This window comes from Streptopelia decaocto, assembly GCF_964273445.1.
Source record: "Streptopelia decaocto genome assembly, chromosome: 3".
NCBI classification, from domain to species: Eukaryota; Metazoa; Chordata; class Aves; order Columbiformes; family Columbidae; genus Streptopelia; species Streptopelia decaocto.
Window position 1 is genome coordinate 10,990,570 of NC_138656.1, and position 22,077 is coordinate 11,012,646.

General features: G+C 37.1%; 1 protein-coding gene across 11 annotated transcripts in view; it reads left to right on the top strand.

The window, feature by feature from the left end:
- Positions 1-22,077, top strand: part of GPCPD1 (glycerophosphocholine phosphodiesterase 1) — a 46,733-nt gene that overhangs the window by 2,735 nt on the left and 21,921 nt on the right. For 6 of the 11 annotated variants that reach the window (XM_082049855.1, XM_082049854.1, XM_082049853.1 and 3 more), the window contains exons 2-7: positions 6,463-6,548; positions 10,011-10,104; positions 10,963-11,047; positions 17,234-17,309; positions 19,099-19,140; positions 20,393-20,516. In XM_082049855.1, the coding sequence (XP_081905981.1) occupies positions 6,500-6,548; positions 10,011-10,104; positions 10,963-11,047; positions 17,234-17,309; positions 19,099-19,140; positions 20,393-20,516 (470 nt within the window). In that variant the 5' untranslated portion in view covers positions 6,463-6,499. Of the gene's footprint in view, positions 1-823; positions 842-6,462; positions 6,549-10,010; positions 10,105-10,962; positions 11,048-17,233; positions 17,310-19,098; positions 19,141-20,392; positions 20,517-22,077 lie in introns of those variants that run through there. The other 5 variants (XM_082049860.1, XM_082049859.1, XM_082049858.1 and 2 more) reach the window with 2 other exon arrangements.

Here is a 22,077-nt window from a genome sequence, read left to right on the forward strand (position 1 = left end):
TGTTGTTTCTAAAAATTCTCCTCCAGTCGTTAGGGTGAATGTCCTGACAAGCATATCCTCTGACCTTGTTCTAAAATCCAGGTGTTGTCAGCTGTTGTTGCTTTATTTCATTACATACCTAATGTGTTACTTTAGATGTAGTTCATAATATTCTGAGACCTTCTTAGGAACAACCACAAGCAACAAAATCCGTTCTTCGTACTTCAAATTTAATCGGATTTGAATAGATAACATTTAAATATTAAAGGTATAGTCTGAAGTAGCATGAGTTGATATTTTTATGCTTGAGAGTCTAACGCTGTGAGTAAAAAATGACAAAACTGTTTTAAAACAGCAGTTTTGTGTGCTTAGGCTCATATATCTTCTTTGGCCAGCACCGCACCAGATCTGATGCATGGAGGATTTTTCTGTTGCTGTGTACAGTACAGCTTTCAAGACTGTAAGAGGTGAATGTGGTGCCTCCTGCTGCAGTGCATGGTAGCGCTCAAACGCAGGCCTCCCGAGGCGGGTGGCAGGGCTGTGGTGCCCTGCATTGTCCCGCTCCTGCCAGCGCACACTCCCAGCTGTCTCATGATTTGCCTGGGACTATGGCACCTTTCCCCTGCTTCAGCCTGGAGCTGGACCTCTCCTCGGTGTTGATAGGTCTCATGAGCCTCTACTTTTAAGGTGGTGCTTAAAATCAAAAAATTAGAAGCAAAAATGCTGCAGCCTTCTAGTCCTTGTCCTTTAGATTTTTATGTATCAAAAAGACAGAGTGATATTTTGAAATAAGTTAGCATATGTTTATTTTTTGCAGTACCAGCAGTCTACGCTGTGGTCTGTGATGAAGTGTGTGTTAACAGTACGTAAGAGCCTGCTTGTACATAAATGGTCTTTATTTTTCTACAGATAACTAAGCAAATTCAGTAATATAGTGGTTAAAAATATTACTACATTAAGGACCAGATGTTCTAAAGTATTAAAATGCATTACAGGACTATCATGGCACCTAGGTACCTAGCTGTCTGATTTTTGATTGTCTAATTACCTTTGAAAAACCCTATTAAGTACCTAATAAAAATTTATATATCTCAACATCTTAAAAAATTAACCCATTAAAAGGATAGTTTTATAAGCTGTATTTTACCCTTACTGAAAAATCTGTGTTGTGTATTATCCAGTCATCCTTAAAAATAATATTACCCAAGAGAGTTTTGGCTTGATAGCTTTACATGAGAAATTTCTACTAATAGTTTATTATATAGGATTTTGCGGCTTTGGGGGAGGTGAGGTGGGGGAGAAATTTTACACAGTGTATTTCAGTTTAAGTCTGCTGGTTTTTGGTTTTCTCATGAGCACATTGTGAAATATTGATTATCTTTAATTGACTACGTCCATGCAAAGGGTCAAAGTCTCAATGATATGGGTTATCTAACTTCTAGGAGCTAAAATGAGTTGTTTTATTTCACACTCCATTAGATGCATCCTAGAGAGGACAGAACTTAGAAGACTTTTTATTTCACTCATAAATTGGAAGAGTGGCATTTTACTTCTCCTTTGATCTTGAAGTTATTTTTATTGTTATGAGTTCTGATTATTTTCAATATAAATCTCCCCCCCCTCCCCCCCCCCCCAATTTAGAAAGGTAGTATAGAATTTCCTGAGGCTTGGTGTGTCTGTCTTCCCACTCTTCCCCCATCACATGTCAATGTGTATTTTTTTCATTCTACTGCAAAGTATAACCAACAATTCTGCAGCCCCGAGAGCCAACTCATAGTTGATAAAGTCAGCTTTTCATTCATGTCTATCTTAATATAGTTGCTTCAAGTGTTTCCTGCCTAATTTTAAAAGCCGTCTGTCCATACAACAACAAGAAAGTCAAAGGTCTTCAGGCTTGTAAGCCTCTGCAGGAGAAAAAAAGATCAAATTGTATTTCAAGCCTGTCAAACGTTGCCTGCCCTTAGAGCATTAGAAGTAGAGCCTTGCAAACGTAGTTGAGTTAATATTAAAAAACACTATTGTATCAAGAGAGAGCTCATCATTTGCCTTTGTGAATGCTATGAATTTTTATAAGTCTAAAATTTGTTCAGTATTTGCAGCTAGGATATATCCTAGGTTTGTCCAAGATTACTTGATGTGTATTTATCTAAGTCTTGAATACTAAGTAAAAGAGATTGGATGGCAAACAGCTGGTACCTCTTAAAATATATTAGAAAGATTAAGGAAATAAAGGAGGTTTTACCTACCACCAGACCTGTAAGACAGAAGGTTCAAATGAGTTTCAAGCTTGGTATTATTAAATTAAGTGCATGTTCTGGTATATTTTGACTACAACTAAAAATTATCTTGGTCTTCCTCATCCATTTGCTATCTCATTTTAGAGGAAAGCTGTGATATTTTGTGATACATTAGTCGTTGACTGTGTTATGCCCGGAGTCTGAAGTGTTTTATTTTCTTCGAAGTGCCTTCAGGGGTCCACGGCTGTTTGCCTGTATCTTTTAGAAGTGCACTTTTAGAATCAAGAGGGGAGAGCTTAGGTTCCCTTTTGTTTAGGGAAGTACATTAACTCCTGCTGTTCTTGTTCTCCTTCAAGTGCCCATGAAGAAGAAAAAAATGGGAAAGGAAAGCTTTACAGGCAATATTAGAACACAGAGTACAATTTTTCTTTTGTGTTCAGCCTGCAGAATACTATGCTTAAAATCTTTGTGGCTTTTCTTGTTTGTGTATGAAGGCAAGTAAGTGGAATTCTGGAATTGCAAGATGCCTAGTTGCTTTTCTTCCCATGTAAAACCATCAGGAGAGCTTTGCCTCCTGGCAGGGGAACCAAGATTGCGTGTGACCCAACCTACTAGGCTGTTGATCTTCCTCCTGCTGTGGAAGCCTTGCAGACAGCCTGTTTTATATAGTGAGGTTGGTTGATGGGGGCAGGGTTACCTGAGTCAAGCTTTTGAAGACAGGTCAGTACAGCCCCGGGATTCAGTCTTGCTGCTGTGCCGTCACCATCTCCTTGGGAAGCGTACAGAGATTGTGAAAGGTAAGGGAGGAGTGTGTGAGAGAGACTTGAACCGTGACATGGTGGAGGAAAGAACATAATTCTGTTGTAAAAAGAAGAATATCTATGTAGATAAACTCTTTTTTTTTTTTTTTAAGTGCTGATGCCATTGTGTGAATGTCTATCTGGGTGACACACCTGTTTCCTGTGAAGGCAGTGACTGAGATTCAAGTGTTCGTTCCTTGCTTACCTGTAGTTGCAGTCCATAAAGGCTGACCACAGGGAGGATGAGGGGCAACTGTCTGCACCCGAGGCTGGTATTTGGTGGCATGTAGTTGCAGCAGATGTGAGTTCGGCTTTAATACTTCTGGATCCAAAGGTTGTTTAGAAATGGCAGTTGCGTGAGGACTTTTAGTTCGTAAATCTGCTTGGTTAACTTTGTTAATATTTGCTGACTAGGAAGTATTTAACATTTTTAATTGTTGTAACTTGTTTCAGTTCCCCTGAGCAGACAGTTATGACCCCTCTGAGCTGAGCATTCTTTACACTCTCCCAAACAGTCCATCTTTACAGGCGTGGGGAGCAGAGAGGATTTTGTTATTGTCAGCTGCTTGGGTGAGGCAGTACTTAAAGTCCGAAGGAAGTAACATAGAGTTTAAAAGATTGCTTGATATCTACTGGTCAGAGGATTTGGTTGCCTAGGGTTTCTTGTCATTTCTCCATGGGAATTAAACTACTCCCTCTTCTCAGGAAAAAGGAGTAAAGAGACAGTTAAACTTATGCCTTTTTTCCCCTAAAGAAAACAATTTTGTGTCATGTGTTGAAAGTAAGAATGCTTTATAAGTACATGATAATATACAACATAGGCTTGATTCATTAACAAAAAGCGGATCTATTTTTAACTTGTTGTATGTTTACATATAGTGCTCTGCTAGAAAATATGTTTCTTCAAAATGACCCTAAACATGAATGTAACTGCCATACCTGTAGCTGCAGTTCTGCTAGGAAAATTATCCATGTGGTTCATGATGTACATTCGAGTTTTTCTTCTCCCAATACACATCCCTAGGGCAAGTCAAGTAGGTCTTTAAGGTAAAATGCCTTTGAGAAGAATTTTGGCAACTTTTCAAACTCAGTTTATGAAAATCTTCTTACAATTAACTGCTGTTATATAGAAAATTAATATTCTTTTGCTAGGGGATGTCGAAAAGCACGCAAATGTATTGCAAGTAGGTACATAGAATTTTTACAAGATTGGCTAAAAGCTTTATAGATTTAGTAATAAGATTTCAGATTTTTTCCAGGAATGGATTGGTAGTTAATTAATTTGGAGTTAGACATGTTGGGTTTTGTCAAGTTTAGTTTGTTTAGTTTTGAGTCATGGTGCACTGGCTTTGGAAACAGCTTTTTTTTTTTTTTTTCCCCCTCCTTTTTTTTACAAGGCTACAGCCTGTTCTTGCTTTGGTGAACTGGGTTCTGGCTTCAGTTGTCACTTACCTGCTTTGCAGTCTTTGCCAAGGCATTTTTGCCTACTTTATCTCCCCTTTGGCTCCTTTGCCTTTTCAGTTAAAGCGTGTCCAAGCAAGGACACTCAATGAACACAGCCAAGGCCCTGAAATATTCTGGGCTATTTTAAGTGCACACTAGTAGTTTTTATTCTTTGCTTCAAATTGACACTTTTGTGTCATACTGGACCAGTTTCACAAGTCCAGGTTTGGTTTCAGCGCTGAAACATGCCGTGTTTAATGTCTATAATAACTGCTAAAAATGAGTGCTAAAATGAATGTGTCACTGTTAATGTATAGACCACTTAAGTGATGCACATGTGACAAAGTTCATAAAGGGTGTGCTCTTCATGGAATTCCTGTTTATTAAGTGTGCGTATTTCTAGCTTCAGTAGTTTGGGATTTTATAATTTACAGAAATGTTACTTACAGAAGATTACATGCAGAAATGGAATATATGACCAGAAAGATCTATGTTGCTATCATTCTCTTGCTCTCCTTTTACCACTGAAAAGTCATCTCCGTTGACGTGGAGAGTGTGAAGGGAAGAGAAAAAGGAATGTAAAGGCAGCAATTGTTAGAAAAATAATAGATTGAAAGATGAAGAGGAGGAGAAGATCCAAAAGAAAAATTGTTGGTGTTTAAATTTCAGACCTTAACTAACTTTCTGATTGCCCAGGAGGAATGATGATTGATTATGAGCTTTTTTTTTTCCTTCACTGTTAGGTATCTGACTTTAGTTTGCTTTTTCTGTTTTCAAGGCATCTGTTAAACTGCCCTGTGCCCTTTGAAGGCAAGGGCTTGTAGTAGAGCTAATGAAAGGTGGATTTTTCTCTAGTGCCATAGTTCTACTTGTCATTATTATTAAAGCTGACATTAAAGAATTCAACATCGTGCTGAAATTATGTGTTTTTGTCCTGTTCAAAAGTAGCAATAAAAGCATTCTACTTGCTTGGTTAAAAAACAAACAAACAAGACAAAAAAAACCCAAACAAAACCACAAAACAAACCACATGCTGTGTGTCCTCCCCCCCCACCCCCCAAACAAAAAAAACCACAATGCAAAGAACAATGATTTAAAGAAATGGATTAGTTGAGAGCACTGTAGAGTTAATTCTGCATAGAATTAGTATGATTATTTTGCAGCCCATGTCTGAAGGAATATAGTTGGGTGATGACATTTAGTCTAGCAACACCTGGACTTGGACTTTGATGTGTCTACTGCTTTCATAAATAATACATAGGGATATTTTACATCAATAGTGTTGCAATGGGGAGAGTGAGATTCTGCCAGCTTCTTCCATTATTGTGTATTGGAGGAGAATGGAAAATTGAAGCGGTGTCAGTCTTCCAACTACTGTCCTGGCTACAGAAGCTGTATGCATTCCGTTCCTGCTGTGGTGATTTGAAGACTGCTTGGTGCTGCTAGTTGTTGGTGCTCCATGTGAAAGGCTGGAAGTATTGGCAGGGGAGCAGAGCGCCAGATGATGAACATTGCACTGCCTGTGACAGCAGACACCCTTTTTTTCTGCGAGGTGGTAGTGCTTGTCTATGACACCTTTCTTGTGTTTTGAAGGAGATGCTGAAGAATGCATGGGGAAACAGTCAGAAGTTACTGCTAGCCAAAGGTCATAATGTTAAATGTCTTGTAATTGCCAATGATTTCTTTGGGAGCAAAAATAGTCAAAACAAAGGTTTTTGAAAAATCTCAGCGTAAGACTGATGAATACTGCATGATACTGATACTTGAGTATGGTATTTAATTTAGTAATCCTTTTCTCATGCCAGTGTTGCAACAGCATCTTGTGCATCTGGGTGCTATTTTCTGAGGCTCCTGGTTGTTTGAAAGAGCTTTCAGCTTTCACTGCTCACTCAAACAGTGGCTTGCTTCCCTATAAGTGGTGGGATTTGTTTCCTCTCGCTTAGAACAGCAACAGATGTAGTGTATTGTTCCTGAAATGTAGTATCTTTTTCCTCCCACTATAGGAGATTTTAACTACCCTAAGACAAAAGCTCTGCAAGTATGACCTCTTCTCAAGTCACTTTTGAAGTAAGAGCACCATCAGCACCAGGTACCCAAATCATGCTTTCTCCTTTTTATATGGTTTAAGTAGAATAAAACTGAATAGAAGAATGTTTAAAAGCTGTCTTTTCTGTTTTCCTCAGAGGTAAAGAACAAGTCGGTTCAAATATCAAAATAATAAGTCATTGTAAAGTACATTAAGAAATTTCACAGAGGAATTTGAAAATGTAGAACACTGAGATTTAGTGCTGATAAATTGTGCTTATTACTTTGACCTTCATCTTTAGGAACTTCAAGGAAGATCACAAATAATTGGTGGTTGTTCCCACATTCATTTGCTTCTGCCTAACAGAAGCAGATGAATGTGGGAGCATGTACAGATTGGCAAAATTCTTGTTACGGACAAATACCAGATGGCACAAGTGTGTATTATAGTTGGGGAAAAAATGATAAAAACATTTTTAAAGTTTTGACATCTGGCCCATGTTAGACCTCTGCTGTGTGTCTTCCATTTCACTAGGAATTTGGGAACTGAACATTGACGTATGATGTGGACATGAAGCCTCTAGTAAAGAGGAGTGTTTTTATAGCATTCTGGAGAAAACTTTAAAGTTAAAGAATAAATTGATCAAATGAGGCTGTGAAGTACTGGTGTATCTATACAGTAGAGTACTGCAAGCCATGCTCTTTTTGTCTTGCTTATAGTGTTGCTTCCAATGTTGTGATGGCACCGTCACTAGCCAAGTTGACTTCAGATGTGTAACTTCTTGTTCTGATAAAACCTCGAACAAAAATTAGTGTTAGGGAGGGCTAGATCTTGCCTCAGTGGCTGGTTACAAAGAATTACATGGAAATATTACTTACTATACATATTTACCATATGTATATCATAAAGAGGTGACAAAGACGTATGACAGTATTGATAGTGTTGGTTCTGGTCGGGGAGAAGATCTTTGAGATGCAGCAGTGACAAGATGCAGTCTTGGGAAAGAGAAGAGGTAGGTTTTCAGAGCTCTCAGCTGTTCTACAAACAGCAACATTTTCAGTTTATTTAGGAATATCATGTACTGATTTTGTCAAATCACCATGGTGAATAGTCAGTTGGTGAGACAAGAATCCTCACTTGGAGCACAAATGTGCTCCCTGTGTCCTCATCACTGTCCCTTTCTGTTGGTGTCAAAGCCAGTGGTTCCAGGCTAATTCACAGGATAAAAGGGTATCACCAGCATAGGATTAATGCTTTGACTCAATCCCTCTAGCCAAACCACTTCCGGAGTCAACATGGGTGATGAAGGCCAACATGTTGATATAGGTTTCTATGTGTTTGTGATGTGGAGGGCTTCACTGTTTCCTCATTCTGGTGGAAGGAAGAGGGTCACTGGTTACTGGCTGTGGCTCCTTTAGGACTTCATTGGGACACAGTCCCATACCGAGAGACTGCTAGGTGGCCAAAGATTAACTATTATGAAATAAAAAATGGAGCTTCTAGCTCCTAACTATACACAGGAATACTGTTCCAATGGAGCTGGCCCAAGCAGAGAGATTGCAGCATCAGTGACAGTGTTGGAAGCTTTGGGGCTGGGCAGAACGCCTGCACCAGCTTCCTCTTTGCTGTAGCTACACGAGCTCTGCCAGGACCAGCATCGGATTCCGCGGCAAGGGAAGGGGGAAGTTGTAGATCCTTGAGCTTAAAACACAAAACCAAACCAAACACCACTGAATTGCCTTTGAAAAGGCAGTTCCAGTTTATCGTGCATTTCACTTGTGCCTTTCCTGGGATAATTTAAGTATCCTGATTCAGTCTTGTAGTGTAATTGTTGAAGTGAATTTAGGGGTAACTGCCCATCTTGTTCAGATGTTGCCTTTTGTGTGTTGTACCTTGCGGAATTACAAGTGTTCACTGAATGTTCACATTTGCTTAAAAAAGGAGTCCAGAAAACTATTCTAGCTCAGAACCCAAGGGAATGGCAAGAAGATGTGCCAGGGGAGGCTTAGGTTGGACATTATTAGGAAAAGGTTCTTCACCCAGAGGGTGGTGGAGCACTGGAAAAGGCTCCCCAGGGATGTGTCATGGCCCCAAGCCTGACAGTGTTCAAGAAGAGACTGGGCAACACCCTCAGACACATGGTGTGAACTGTGGGGTTGTCCTCTGCAGGGACAGGAGTTGGACTTGATGGTCCTTGTGGGTCCCTTCAAACTCAGGACATTCTATGATTCTATAATAGCTGTTACTAAGAGCAATATCATTTAGGTAGCACTTCAGAGGTTGGCCAGCATGTACACTAAGATGTACTAAATGCTGCTATTTTAAAGGGTCCTTAAAAGAATTTTTGCTTCTCTTTTAATATATGCAGTCAGAAATTCTAACTGTGCGGTATTCAGGTGGTCTTCCCTCTCCCCTTTATCTCCTCCCTGCAAAAACAAACCATAATGCGCCTCAATACAGAATGGAAAAGGTAAAGCACCTGACCTAGCCAATTGTGTGCAGTGAATTGCATAGTAAGTATACTCATACAGCTGTTTTTTGTCTGCATTTGTATGCTTATAGCAAGCATCCAAAAAGCTTTTTTTTTTTTTTTAAATGAATTAGACCAAATATTCCATTTAAAAAAGGATTGTAGTTCAAGATGTTCTCCAAAATTATTTCAGCAAGCTGCTTTTAGGAACAAATTATGTTACTTAATTCCTGATTTTTGTAGATTTTTTGCAACCATGGGGTCTGCAGGGGTTTCTTTCATAAACAATCTTGGTGCTAATCTCTTATTAGATTAACCCCTATAATGGGGAAAAAAATTGACACAATTTTAGAGGCACACGGACTTCCTCAAAACTGTTAATTCAGACTTTAAAGTTCCAGCTGTGATACTTGGTTTAGTAAAAGGTATACATACAAAGATATACTTGCCTACTTTGTATCTTCAGATTACTGTGGTTCCAACACTATTGCTACTGCCATCCCAGTTTGAGGAAAGGAAATCACCATCAGAGATGCTTGTGTCTTCCTTTTGTTAAGACTGCTACTTCTTTGCTTCAGACTTTTCAGCTATCAATTTGATCCTTGCTTTTCCAGTTGATGCGCTATGCAGCGTAGCTCTGTATACCCTCTCTCCTTTTTTCTTAAATGTTCCTCTTGCCCCCAATTAAGGGACTCATTTGACTGTAGCCGAACTGTCTTATGTCTGATTTGGTTTAAGCGTGAATTTGTTTGAAACTTTGCATTTAGGTATGTCATTTGAGAGGCTGAAGTAAATATCTGTGTTCTGTTTGTGATTGTTTATTTTGTTTGCATGTGGTTTAAAAGTTGCTCAGATACTCTGGTAGTTCTTATATTTTGCACAGCAAGATTAAAAGGTTAATCAGATCGTACCTAAATATATTTAAAACTTCACATTTTCTTCTTCTGCAACAGATTTTTTTTTTATTGTGTCTAAAAACATTGTTGAAACCCTGTAAAAGCAAAATAGTAGTTTGTCCTTTCCATCTGTATTCATAATTGTTCTTCTGTTTGGAGTTTTTCTAGGAGAGGTTTTTGCAATATGTGGGAGCTGCAGTGTTCTGGGAAATTGGAATCCTCAACTTGCAGTGGTCCTCCAAACTGACGATCGGTAGGTTGGGTGTTTTGGTTATTATACTTGTTCCTTTTGAAGTAGCTGGAGTTCTGGAGCAACAAATTTCTTCTGGCTTTGAGTTTGTAAACTATTGAGCTACACCTACTGTTGGTAAAACTCACCGGAATTCCTTATGATGCCCTTGAACATTTTGAATGCTTAGGAATGTGTCTAAGAGAATGTTTAACTTGGGTGTGATTTTCTAGTTACAGGTAATGCTTCTACCATTGTAGCTGGCGTATTTCAGTAGTTTAGTTGTAAACATTTTGAATAAGAAACTCCTATGGATAATTCTTAGTCCAATAACTATACAGCAAGTTATATGAGAGGTTTATAGTGCTTACTTTCTTTTTAACATACACAAGTTAGTATTGTGGCTGTAAAAATGGGTAGAAGATTATTTAAAATCAGAGTTGCATTAAAACTCTTAAGTGGTTTGTGTGCATATAAACGTGAGTGTACATGAAGAAAGTTTAAATAGAACAGAGGAATGCAGTGTTTTCTTAAAATGGTGCCCTGCATATCACTGTATGCTGCAGGAAAATAGGGCTCACATGATGTATTTATAATTCTGTTGGTGACTTGCTGTGTGATCTTGGATGAGTCCCTGAATTATTTCATCATATTTCCCCCATCTGTTAAGTGAGGATGAGAATTCTTGCTCCTTTGGAGCACTTCTGTTGATTAGAAAGTGCAGTTTCAGCTCTAAGCATTTATTATGCTTTGTGCATGTTTGGCTAAGTTACCTTGGAAAACCTTTCTTGCAGCTAAACTTCATTGTAGAATATCACTTAGGACAGACATGTCTGAAATGGCTGCTAGCCTGTATTTTCAAACTTTTTATTTTCTACACAGTCAATTATGGAAAACTACTGTAGAGCTTCCTAGAGGAGAACCTGTGCAGTATCGGTATTTTAAAGGATACTTCCTGGAACCTAAGGTATGTACAACCTTTTCTATGTTAAGTTGACTCATCTCTAATAAAAAACACCCTTATGTATAATAAACAGGATTTTTCTGAGTTGAGGTTGAGTTTTTAGAAATAAATCTCAAATTGCAAAATATGAAACATCGAAACTTGTGGAAATAGAAGCAGTTCACTTCTGGAAATAGGAGACAATATACTGTTAACTGTAATGATCTTTGTGAAATTGCCTTCTCTCTTTTACCAGTGTTAGTGTTTTAAAAATTCCAGTTGTAGTGAAATGCCTGACATTATAATAAAGCTTAGATGATATGGTGAAGTTATAGCCCCATTATAACTAATGAGAACAACTTCTTCACTTAAAATTGTATATGGACTTACGAAGACAAGGATCTCTAGCATGGAAGCAAGCGATAGAAGGAGAAAAATTATTAGTGTGAGCAGGTGTATTTAAATTTGCCTAAACTACTACAGTTTTTAAAATTATTGCAGATTTTTGGTGAAGCATGAGAAGTATTAACTAGCTTTTGGGCTGCATAATTAACATATGTTAATCTCTTGGAGTGAAAAGGTCAAACAAGGAATGGGGCATCCTAGTATTTTCTCTAGGTTTCTATATAGGTATTTGCATGACTTGGGGGGAAAAAACCCAAGAGACAGGCACACATGTATTTTTACAGGTATTGATGTCAAAATTGCATGTGAGTTGAATCTACGTGGCAGTATACTGGTCTGTAAAAATCCAACTAGGGTAAATGGGAAGTTATTCAGACTAGGAATGAGACTGCATCCAGAAAAAAATTTGGACTAGGTTGTGAAAATAAGCAGCTATTCTTTACCTTTTTTTCTCGATAACAAGTATTATAATAGCTTTAAATGGGTTGTTTCTTACAGTTATCTTTGCTGTCTTTCTTACTGTATTAATATCCTGTAGCTATTCACCCTGGCCTTTAGTTCTTTGTTGAAATTGGCATTATGAAGGCTGTAGCTAAATGTGCAAAATGACTTGCAGTATCATCCGTCTATATCTTTTAAATATTTTAAGTTACTGTCAAGAACATGTGTTTTTTTGTCAGCTGGACTAGCCTTTCAGTGAAAAAAAAGTTTGACACACAATTCTGTTGTGTTGTTTTTTTTTTTTTTTTTATTACAGCATATGAAATAGTCTAATCTGAAACTGATGTTTAAGTTGTTACTCTGAGGCGAAAGAAGGGAAAATCAATAATAGATTTCTTTTTCTAAGGTCAAACTGAGGCCAAAAGTAGATCAGTTCTTACAGCCTAGAGGCTCTGATGGAACTCTTACATTTTTTGCAAAAGCCCATAATTTTAAAATAAAAGCAACAGCACGGTAGGAAAAAACACACTTAATGAGTACAGATTGGCAGAAAATGTGCTCATAGGCAACACAATTTCTGTTTTAACATTTGAAAAAGTTTACGATATGTATTGGTGAGTGTGTTTCTTTAAGTAGGTGCTCTGTATCGTGCATGCTTTATGTACCGTGTGATGCAGAGTCTGCCAAGGTAAGTATACATTTTATGGAATACCAGCATAAAGAGCTACTATATATAAAAAGGAGGAAAAAAGAAAATCACTCTACAAAACAAAGTATGTAAATTGCCAGGGTACACAATTATCCACTTAGTGGTGTCCAGCCTTTACCTATTAAGTGTACAGGACTTTTATTCCTTACAATGTAAAGTCTCTTGAAAAAAAGAATTCCACCTACAATGTTTTCTTTTTGTAAATTTTCTGAAGAAAATGAAAAAGCAAGATCCTTTAATCCTAACAGGAATATAATGCGCAATGTAGTGCAGATGAGACAGTATATGGAGGACTCTGGTATTAACAACTCTGAGAAGGAAAAGACAGTTCTAAGTTAAATTATTCTGAATATTTTTATTTTGGTATTTTTTTTCATTAGTCATTGCTATGATTAATCTCCTAAATTTGATAGACTTGCAATATATGATCCCTCAGACATTGTTAACTTTTTATATCAGCACAATTTTGTGTGTCATGGTCTGTAGTAGGATAACTTAAATACATCTTAAATATATTTTAAAGTCCGAATATGTGAATTTGACACCACATGATTGATTAAATCACTCTGAAGACAGATCCAGCTGAAGTTACTGTTCCTTTCTTGACATGGATATGGTGGCAAAGCTGGGGATAATACATGTTTATACACAGAAATTATAGTTCTTGTTATCCAAAATATTGCCACAGACTAGATGTGAAAATGGATAGAGTAATTCACATTTTGAAAACAAACAAACAAAAAACCCCACAAAAACAAAACCACACAACAAAACCAAAAAAACCCCACCAAACAAATAGAAAAGTATTTTTCTTACTTCCCCTAAAAAAAAAAGTCATAATTTGATCTTTGTTATTTTGCTTGAAGGGTAGTACACTGTCAGGGGAAGTTTGGTTTGTTTGCACTGAAGCATTTTGGTGTTAACGTGATTGTGGTTACACAAAGAGAGCATGGTGTTTTTTTTTTTTTTAATACTTTATATTGAAATTCATAGAATTTTTGTAGGAATACAAGTAAATGAATGTATACACAGAAAACATTGTACTATAAAATTGGTGCAGGTCTTGGCTCCTGCATACCAAGAGCTTTTACTATGTTGTAAACATTTTAAGGACAATATGAGAGTAATTGTAAACATTTTAAAATAAAAGTAAATACATACACTTGAGGAAATAAGACAGTAATTTAAACTATTTTGCTCAAGGCTTGCCCTTTTCGTAAACATAGTCTGGTACCAGTTACCTTACTGTGAGAATCTTCCCATGTTTTATATTACACATACCTTCTGTTTGTTGCGGGAGGAATGACCCACCAAAACCCCCTTGGCTGGAATTTAAGTCTTCTGTATATTGTATGTTTTAGGAGGATGTTATCGTATGTATTGTTTGCATGATGCATATCAAAAACCTTGGTAAATACATGCCTTATTCTATTAAGCTATGTTCTATATTTCTTTTTCGAACAGTAAATAAACATGCAAGTTTAGGGTTATTTCCTTCAAGGAAAGTGTGAAAGAATTAAGCTATCTGTGCATGTAGCAGGCCTTTAAAGCTGAGCTGAACATTTTTCACACTTGTAAGAATATTGTTTAATTTTAAAGGTTTCAAATGAGACTTAAATTTACTTTTCTAAAATGAAAGTAAATCTAGTGCTCGGAATATAGGTAATAAAGGTGAAACCTAGGTCTAGACTCAGTAATGTCTTTAACATCTAAATGACTTAGAAAAGGTTTTGTTAGACTAATAACATGTGGTTAACCTGATAATAACGCAGGAACACCTCTACCATGTCTGTGCTGAGACAGCAGATTGTGTGTTAAACTGTTATTGGAAATACTGAAGCTACAAAATCTCTATTTAGCCCAGGACTTTTGGCAGGAATGGTTTTGGTTGATTGTTTAGTTTTGTGCATAATTACTGGTTCTTATATAGTACAGAAGTTCAGGGAGATTTTTGTCAGAAATCCAGCATCAGCAGTTAGGTCTAATATTTTTACCTGTTTCATGTTGTTGAACTAGATTGATATGCTTAAAACATAGTTTTAAGAAGTACAGTGCAGTTGGAGACTTGTAGTTATGTGTTGAGTTTTTTTCCTAATGCCTACTCTGTTATTTTGCCTTGGATCAGGAAGTTTGGAACTGCCCTCCTAAATTATTATTTAACCATCCATGGAAGTGCTTTCGCTTTTTAATTGTGTTGAGCACCCAAGCACTTAATGCAGAGTGTGCATCGCACTGCTTTGAACCTTTAGAACATTAAACAAGCATTTTACCCTTAATTTCAGAGGTGCTTAATCACTACTGGGGAACTCCTCCAGCTTCTGACAATGTAAGAGGAGTTGATCTCTGTGTTAGTAGGGAGGGATCCATGCCATGCAGTGCCATTTACTATAGTCTCAGCGTACTGCCCACTGGAATGCTTTGTGACATTTGGACAGGTGCCCTTGTAAGAGTGTCCTAGCAGAGGCTTTTTAGGTAACGTTACTGTACCGTGAATATTGGTGACGCATCATTTACTTCTGCTATAGGCTGATCTGAACTGGGCTCTTTTTCAAATGTGGTCGCTGAAATTGCATCAGTGTTTTAACATCATTGTAACAATGGCTTCTGTTACATGTAATTAAAACATTATTTAAATGCCTATAAACACACAGACAGTCTGAGCAGGGATTGTGCATAATTAAATGCATAACCAGCCCACTATATTCTTTTCAGGGGATGAAATTTTGCTGAATGTATCCAGTGTGTTGGGCTTATTTTTGGGATAATGTTACTCTAATTCTCATTCTTAATTTTAGAACCTAAAATTGAAAACGTATGATAACAGAAGTGTAAGAAATAAACTGATATTGGTACTTTAATAGTGTGTTGGGGGTTTCTACAAGGAAAGCCTTTGCTTACCTTTTGAAGAAAACAGCTTAATCCATGTAAGAACAGATTTGCATTTTCCAGGTTTTTAAGCTACAAGTTCTGTCTGTGTTTGTGGGGGTCACTGTTGGAGAGCTTGCAGGCCTGCCCAGTGTTAGGAATTGTTGGCTCCCTGCTGGCAAACACAGGTTTCAGCTTAGGAAACTGTGACTGTGAAATGACACTGTGGATCTGCTGTGAAAGAACTGGGAAGAAACTTTGTGATTATTTACTGTTCTGTAAGTCCACAAAAGTGATCATTGTTGCAACAATGAGAAGATGGGAATTAAAACTGCCCTATAACAGGAATAAACTGAAAACAACAGTATCATCTTATTTGATTTATATTTACATGCATTCTGTTTTTAAAGTAGAACTTTAATTGTATGTATTTTATTCTGACATGACCCATTAAGTATGGAGGCCTCTGAATTAAAAAAATTGCTTTTAGCTGAGGCTGAGAGCAAACCTGTCTTATTGAGCACTTTTAAAGTATTTGGCTTTTGCTGTTAACTCATCCAGAAGCATAGTAGGTTAAATGTGTTTGATATGTCAAGAAATTCCATCTGTTGCTAAGGAATTTATTCAGTGAGCTGTAAGAAAACAAAGCATTATGGTACTGTGTAATTAGACTGCTGAGTTTGAAGCTTGTCTGGATGTCCCTGTTGATCTGAAATCTATTTAAACAAGCACCTGAAGTACTGGGACAAGTTGGCATTAAAGCTTACGTGACTGGCAGCAGTAGCAAGTCTTTTGGAAAGAAGAGTTACTTAGGCCCAAAATGACAAACTCTGCAGTTATTTGACAGCAGTTCTTATGACTGATGGTAACAACCACACAATGTTAGGGAAAAGTTTTTAGGGTGACTGAGCTGGGAATGAGGATGTTCTTTTTGTTGTTAGCCAGCGGTTACCTGAAAGCTTTAACCTAGAAAGTTTCAAATGTGAATTGTTCTGAAAGAAGAGATTAAGTTACTGTTCTGATTTTCTGTCTGAGTCTTGGCTGTGTTTGCCAACAAATGTAGTCTTTTGAGGGAAGGTAATTTTTTTTCAGTGGAAGAATCTGTTTTATTGTGCTTCAATTGAAATAGACTGCAGGGGCTTTGCTGCTGGCTGATTGGACCATATCAGTGTCTTTTTCCTTTTGAGGCAGCAAAATTCCAAGTATTCATGTTTTAATTAGATGGTGAATAATTTGCTTGCCTGTACCACAACTAAAATAACTGTATTTCATAGACTTTGAATTAGTCAAGCAAATTTTGAGGGAGAACCCACCCCTGCAACTGTTAACTGTATGAGCAGATGCTGAGTGCTCTTTGGAATTAGAGATGTGGGTTATGTTTTTTCATAAATTGTTGCTCTAGTATCTTAAGCAAAAAGCAAGCACACTTAATGAGTTGAGAGACACTTTTTTTGTATCAGAAGGAAACTAAAGTAGACCATTGGAGTGGCTGTAAGCAGTAAATATTTAATAATTCCATGTAACTTCTCCACCCTGTCAGTCTTTGTCACAAGTTTTGTCATGTGTATACCTGACACATCAAATAGCATCATCAGCAGTTGCAGGGATAAGAAGCTTGATCTGTTTTCTTTCTTTCTTTTTCTTTCATTCTTTCTCCCTCCCTTCTTCTGTCTCTTCTCCTTTTTCTTAAATCTGTAAGTTTAGTTTACAACCATCCCAAACAGCTTCATGGGTAGAAAATCAGATATAACAAAAGAAATTATTGCAGACATTTAACTTTTAAATTACAGACTATCGATGGTCCCTGCGAAGTCATAGTTCACACGTGGGAGACTCATCTACAACCACGATCAATTACCCCTTTAGGTATGGGCATCAACTGCATCTGTTTGAGGCATATGCATAAGATTGCTAATATGCTGCACATTGGTTTAGAGGGATTGATAACTATAATTTAAAAATAATATGTTGGAGGTATAAACTTTTTCTGTGCACAACATGGGCCTTACTCTCAAATATATATACATATATAAATAAGTAATTTAAAAATGTGATGTGAAATTCTTTGCTGCCATCCTTAAGATTATGTGGGTTGGTTTTTTGTTAATTAGGAATTATAATAATTTTCTGTAAGTTTAATTCTTTGAGACTAAGGATCCATATTATTTTTTCAGACAAAATGTGGGGAGGGGGAGGGTGTGAAGTCACTGCTGTTTTTATTTAACTACTATTTCATTAGTAAAATTTTTAAGGAAAAAATATTAATTAGACTTCTTTAAGTAAATGGATTAATGTAAATAGAAACATGAATGGGCTTATTTACCTGGCAATTTTGCAGAAATTAATTTTGCTGGAAGAAATGTTGGCATGCAGACTTACATACAACTTCCTAATGCTTTTCTGAACAGGGAAAAATGTTGGTTTTTAAGAGTGACTGGAATAACTTTTGAATGTAGCTCGTAATTTAGATCTCTTATGCTGCTATGGGATGGCATGTTTTACCTTTTCTAGCATATGAAAAATGTTATTTCCTCCACACTTAGGAGTTTACATCTATTAAATACCTTCTCATGTATTGAAAAAATGTATTTTAGAAAGAAACTAGCATAAAACTGTTTGTTAATCGTGAAGAGTACCATGATCATGTTTCCCCCCGCCCTTTTTTTAACTTCAATTTGATTAGTTGTGCTTCTGTTCCTGTAAGGAGATTATGTTTCTGTAGTTGTCAGTAACTGACTAGGGCAGCAGCCTACCCCCTCTGTTAGAGTCTTGACTTTAGCTCTAAATTTGGATAACTTCATTCCAAACAGTCAGTATTTCTTTTTTTCCCAAGTAATACTCAATGCTTCCTAAGCAGTCTTTAAGAAAATGCAGCAAAACCAGGATGTTAGCACTTGGTCATTATGGTCATAAGTTGTTGCATGTAGTTATTAAAAATTGAGGGCAGGCCTGTGATTCTTCTTATAAAAAACAGCATTAATGGCTAAGGAGACAAAATTTTGTTAAGATATATGTTTTGAGAAACTTACAGTTTGTTTAGACTACTGCAGTTCTGTAATGGTGGTCAATTTACTTAGTGCCTTAAGGTTTCGGTTATTAGAGCATTGGAGAGAGGGTAACGATAGAAATATTTGTCAAATGAGCATTTTGAGTATTTCATTGTAGATTGGTTTCTGCCACATGGGCAGAATAAGCATTTTAATTGTGACTAGATTTAGAAGCTTTAACTGTAAATGTGCAGGAGAATGGCTTTCTTGTATGTTTGCAAGAAACTTTAATGTCTTTGACACTAACAAGAAAAACATCTTAGATTCTAGTAGGGTGTAGGTACTATTGACAAATACTGCAGCAAACTAGGAAACCATGCAACCTTCTTTTCTCAGTTCAGATTACTTTAGGTAACAATTCTTATAGCATTTTGTGTGTTGATTGTTTTTTCTTGCGGAAACCAAGAAAAAGCATAAATTGGGAAAAAGCTTTATAGAAGGTTGCAATAAACATGCTTATTCTTTGTCTGTTTCAGTTTTCCTACTTTTTTTTATTAGATGTACCTTTTAGAAGTGGAAAAGTAAAATTAATTTACCTTGGCAATGATTCTTTATAATGTGAATACTAATTAGTTTCTTCCATTGTTTTCCCCTCCTTTTAATTCTAGAAAATGAAATCACTATTGACGATGGACGCTTTGGAGTCCATAGTAAGTGAGATATATTGACCTTTACTGTGTATTTAATTTTTACAAGATATGGTGTTGTAGTTGAAAAATACTTGCATTAGTAAGTTAGTTTTGACAGGAATTGCCTGTAAATGATTGTTTTCTCTGCTTATACTGTTATTCTTGTATCTATCATTAATGATTTCACACTCAATCTGTAATCCCTTCTAATGTTAATGAAGGACTTCTAGGAAGAGTTGAAATATTCTCAGTGTGCTGGTCTTAAAGGTTGAAATTTGTGAACTTTAGATCATGAGCACATGTTTTTGGAAATACAGAATAGTGTTAGCTTCCTCTTAAAACCTAGCCTTAGAAAAAGCTCCTTATGCCTAGAAAAATATTATCACATGCTAAATGTACACAATCTGCCTCTTTGGTTAGGCACATAACTGCCAAAACCTCTCATAAGATCAAACCTCATGTTCTTGTGTGTGCATATGTCTCACTTTTGGCAGTTCTAACCCACCTCTCACTTAATGCTCAATTCTGTGGTGCCTAACATCATGTCTCATACGTCTTGTCTTAAATATTTTCATTTTTCTTCACATCTTTATCAAATGATACGTTTTGCTCGGAACTGTGTGGTCTGCTTCAGCACCCTGTCTGGCAGCTTGTGTTTTCTGGCCATCCTCTTTGCAGGCTTTCCTTGTTCAGGTGCTGAGCTTGAGGATTTTTCTCCATGCTTTGTTTCTCCATCATACCTGTTGCTGTATCCCATCCTGCAGACCTACGCTGCTTTACTGGCATCGATTGTGCTGAGCTAACGTAACACCTGTGTCTCAATAGACAGGGAGTCTCAAGTTGCATATGAATCTTCGGAGTTTCTGTCAGTGTTATTCCATGTATTTAGAGATCCCAAGACAACAGAATGTTATGTTTACCTTTGGAGAACTTAGCCCTTGATACCATAAGTAAAATTAACACCGGAATACTTCGTGCCCTCCTGCAGACAGTTTACCCAGGAAGCTGGCAAGGATCATTGTTCCTATTTAATCCCTTTAAAGGCCAGCAAACAACTGCAGTAGCTGTTGTCTGTTCTGGGTAATTCAGGAAAGACGGGTGAAAGGATGCACTCAATAGATTCTCTGGAAATACTATTGAATGACGCTAGTGATAAGGAGGATTGTCTGGGAAATGGTGTCAGAGGAATTGTATTTATATTTTTGTATGTTAAACTGTCTAGATCTCTGTAAAACAAGCTATTAAAGTGTCTTCTACTTCTTGTTTTTGATAGATGGTATTGAAACTGTGGATTCTGGGTGGCTGACATGTCAAACAGAAATTAGATTGCGTCTGCATTATTCTGAGAAACCACCTGTAGTGATATCTAAGAAGCAATTTAAAACATCAAGGTTTAGGTAAGAGCTTGCTCATCTCAGTTGGCAATTTATCTGATGTTAATTGTCAATACTAGTGATTCTTTTTTATTTAATGTAGCCTTTAAATTAATTTTGGGTTGCTAATAGAGGTGTACAATCAGTCAAATTTCCAAGTATTTAAGCACTTTGTAAAAATATGGTCATAACATTTAATCATTGGTGTGTTTCAGTGAACTCATTATTAATACAGTGTAAAAAGAGTTTCTTCAGATTCAACAAATGAAGACAGTCAAACAAAGCTATGCTAGTTTAACTGCTGACTTAATACTTTTCAGCTTCTTTGTTCTTTTTTCTTCTTGAAAAGAGCAGAATAGAAGCGGAAGTACAGAGAAAGGAAAGGGAGAAGGCTTCCAGGTTTTTTGTTACTACTTTTTCTCCTTACCAAAGTAAACAGCCCTCTCCATTTAATATATGGTTAGTTCTCCACTGGCATTACAGATTTCCAGTCAAGATGAATGTTGGAGTATTGTGGTTTAAGCCCAGTGGGAGGGGTGAGAGAATCAGAAGAGTAAAAGTGAGAAGACTCATGGGTTGAGATAAAGGCAATTTAATAGGTGAAGCAAAAGCTGAACACACAAGCAAAGCAAACAAGGAATTCATTCACTGCTTGCCATTGGCAGGCAGGTGTTCAGCCATCTCCAGGAAAGCCAGTCTCCATCACATGTAACAGTTCCTTGGAAAGACAAATGCCATCGCTCAGAATGTCCCCCCTTCTTCCTCCTTACCCCAACTTTATATACTGAGCATTATGTCATATGGTGTGGAATGTCCCTTTGGTCAGTTGGGGTCAGCTGTCTTGGCTGTGTCTCCTCCCAATGTTTTGTGCACTCCTCACCTTCTCGTTGGCAGGCCAGTATGAGAAGCTGAAAAGCCCTTGACTGCTTCACAACAACTAAGCCGTCACTGTGTTATGAACATGATTGTCATACTAAATCCAAAACACAGCACTATAACAGTTACTAGGGAGAAAATTAACTCTATCCTAGCCAAAACCAGGACATGGACTCAGTGTAAAGAATTTCTATGATTGTAGTTGTTTCTTTGAGATATGACTTCAGTTTTACTAGTGAATTGGCATCTAACTAAATGATGACTCTTTATTCCATCTGTTGCTTAGATGATTCAGAAAGGGATTTGGTTTACTCATATCTGCTTTCGTCACCGGCATAATTAATTCTGTGTGGAAGGTTTGCTCTGTATAATAATGAATTCTGAGCCTTACAAAAGAAGCTTATTCTTCTCACTCCAGGATTCTTCAGAAATTGCATTCAGTTTACTTTTAAATGACCGTTCAGGATCTCTGAAGGGACTTACTAATTACTTCAGGCTATCTTGTTTATGTCTATTGGAATACATTTGTCTGCCTTATCGGTGTTCAGAGAGACTTAAAGTTGTGTGTGTGCGTTTATTAGCAACTACCACTGTTCAGGTATTGATCTTGAGGATTATTGCTGTTTTCAATGCTTTTCACCAGCCTTTTGCGATTATGGGTATCAGCCTGTGGAGAAAGGCTGGCTGTTTGGTAACCCAAATCATTAGT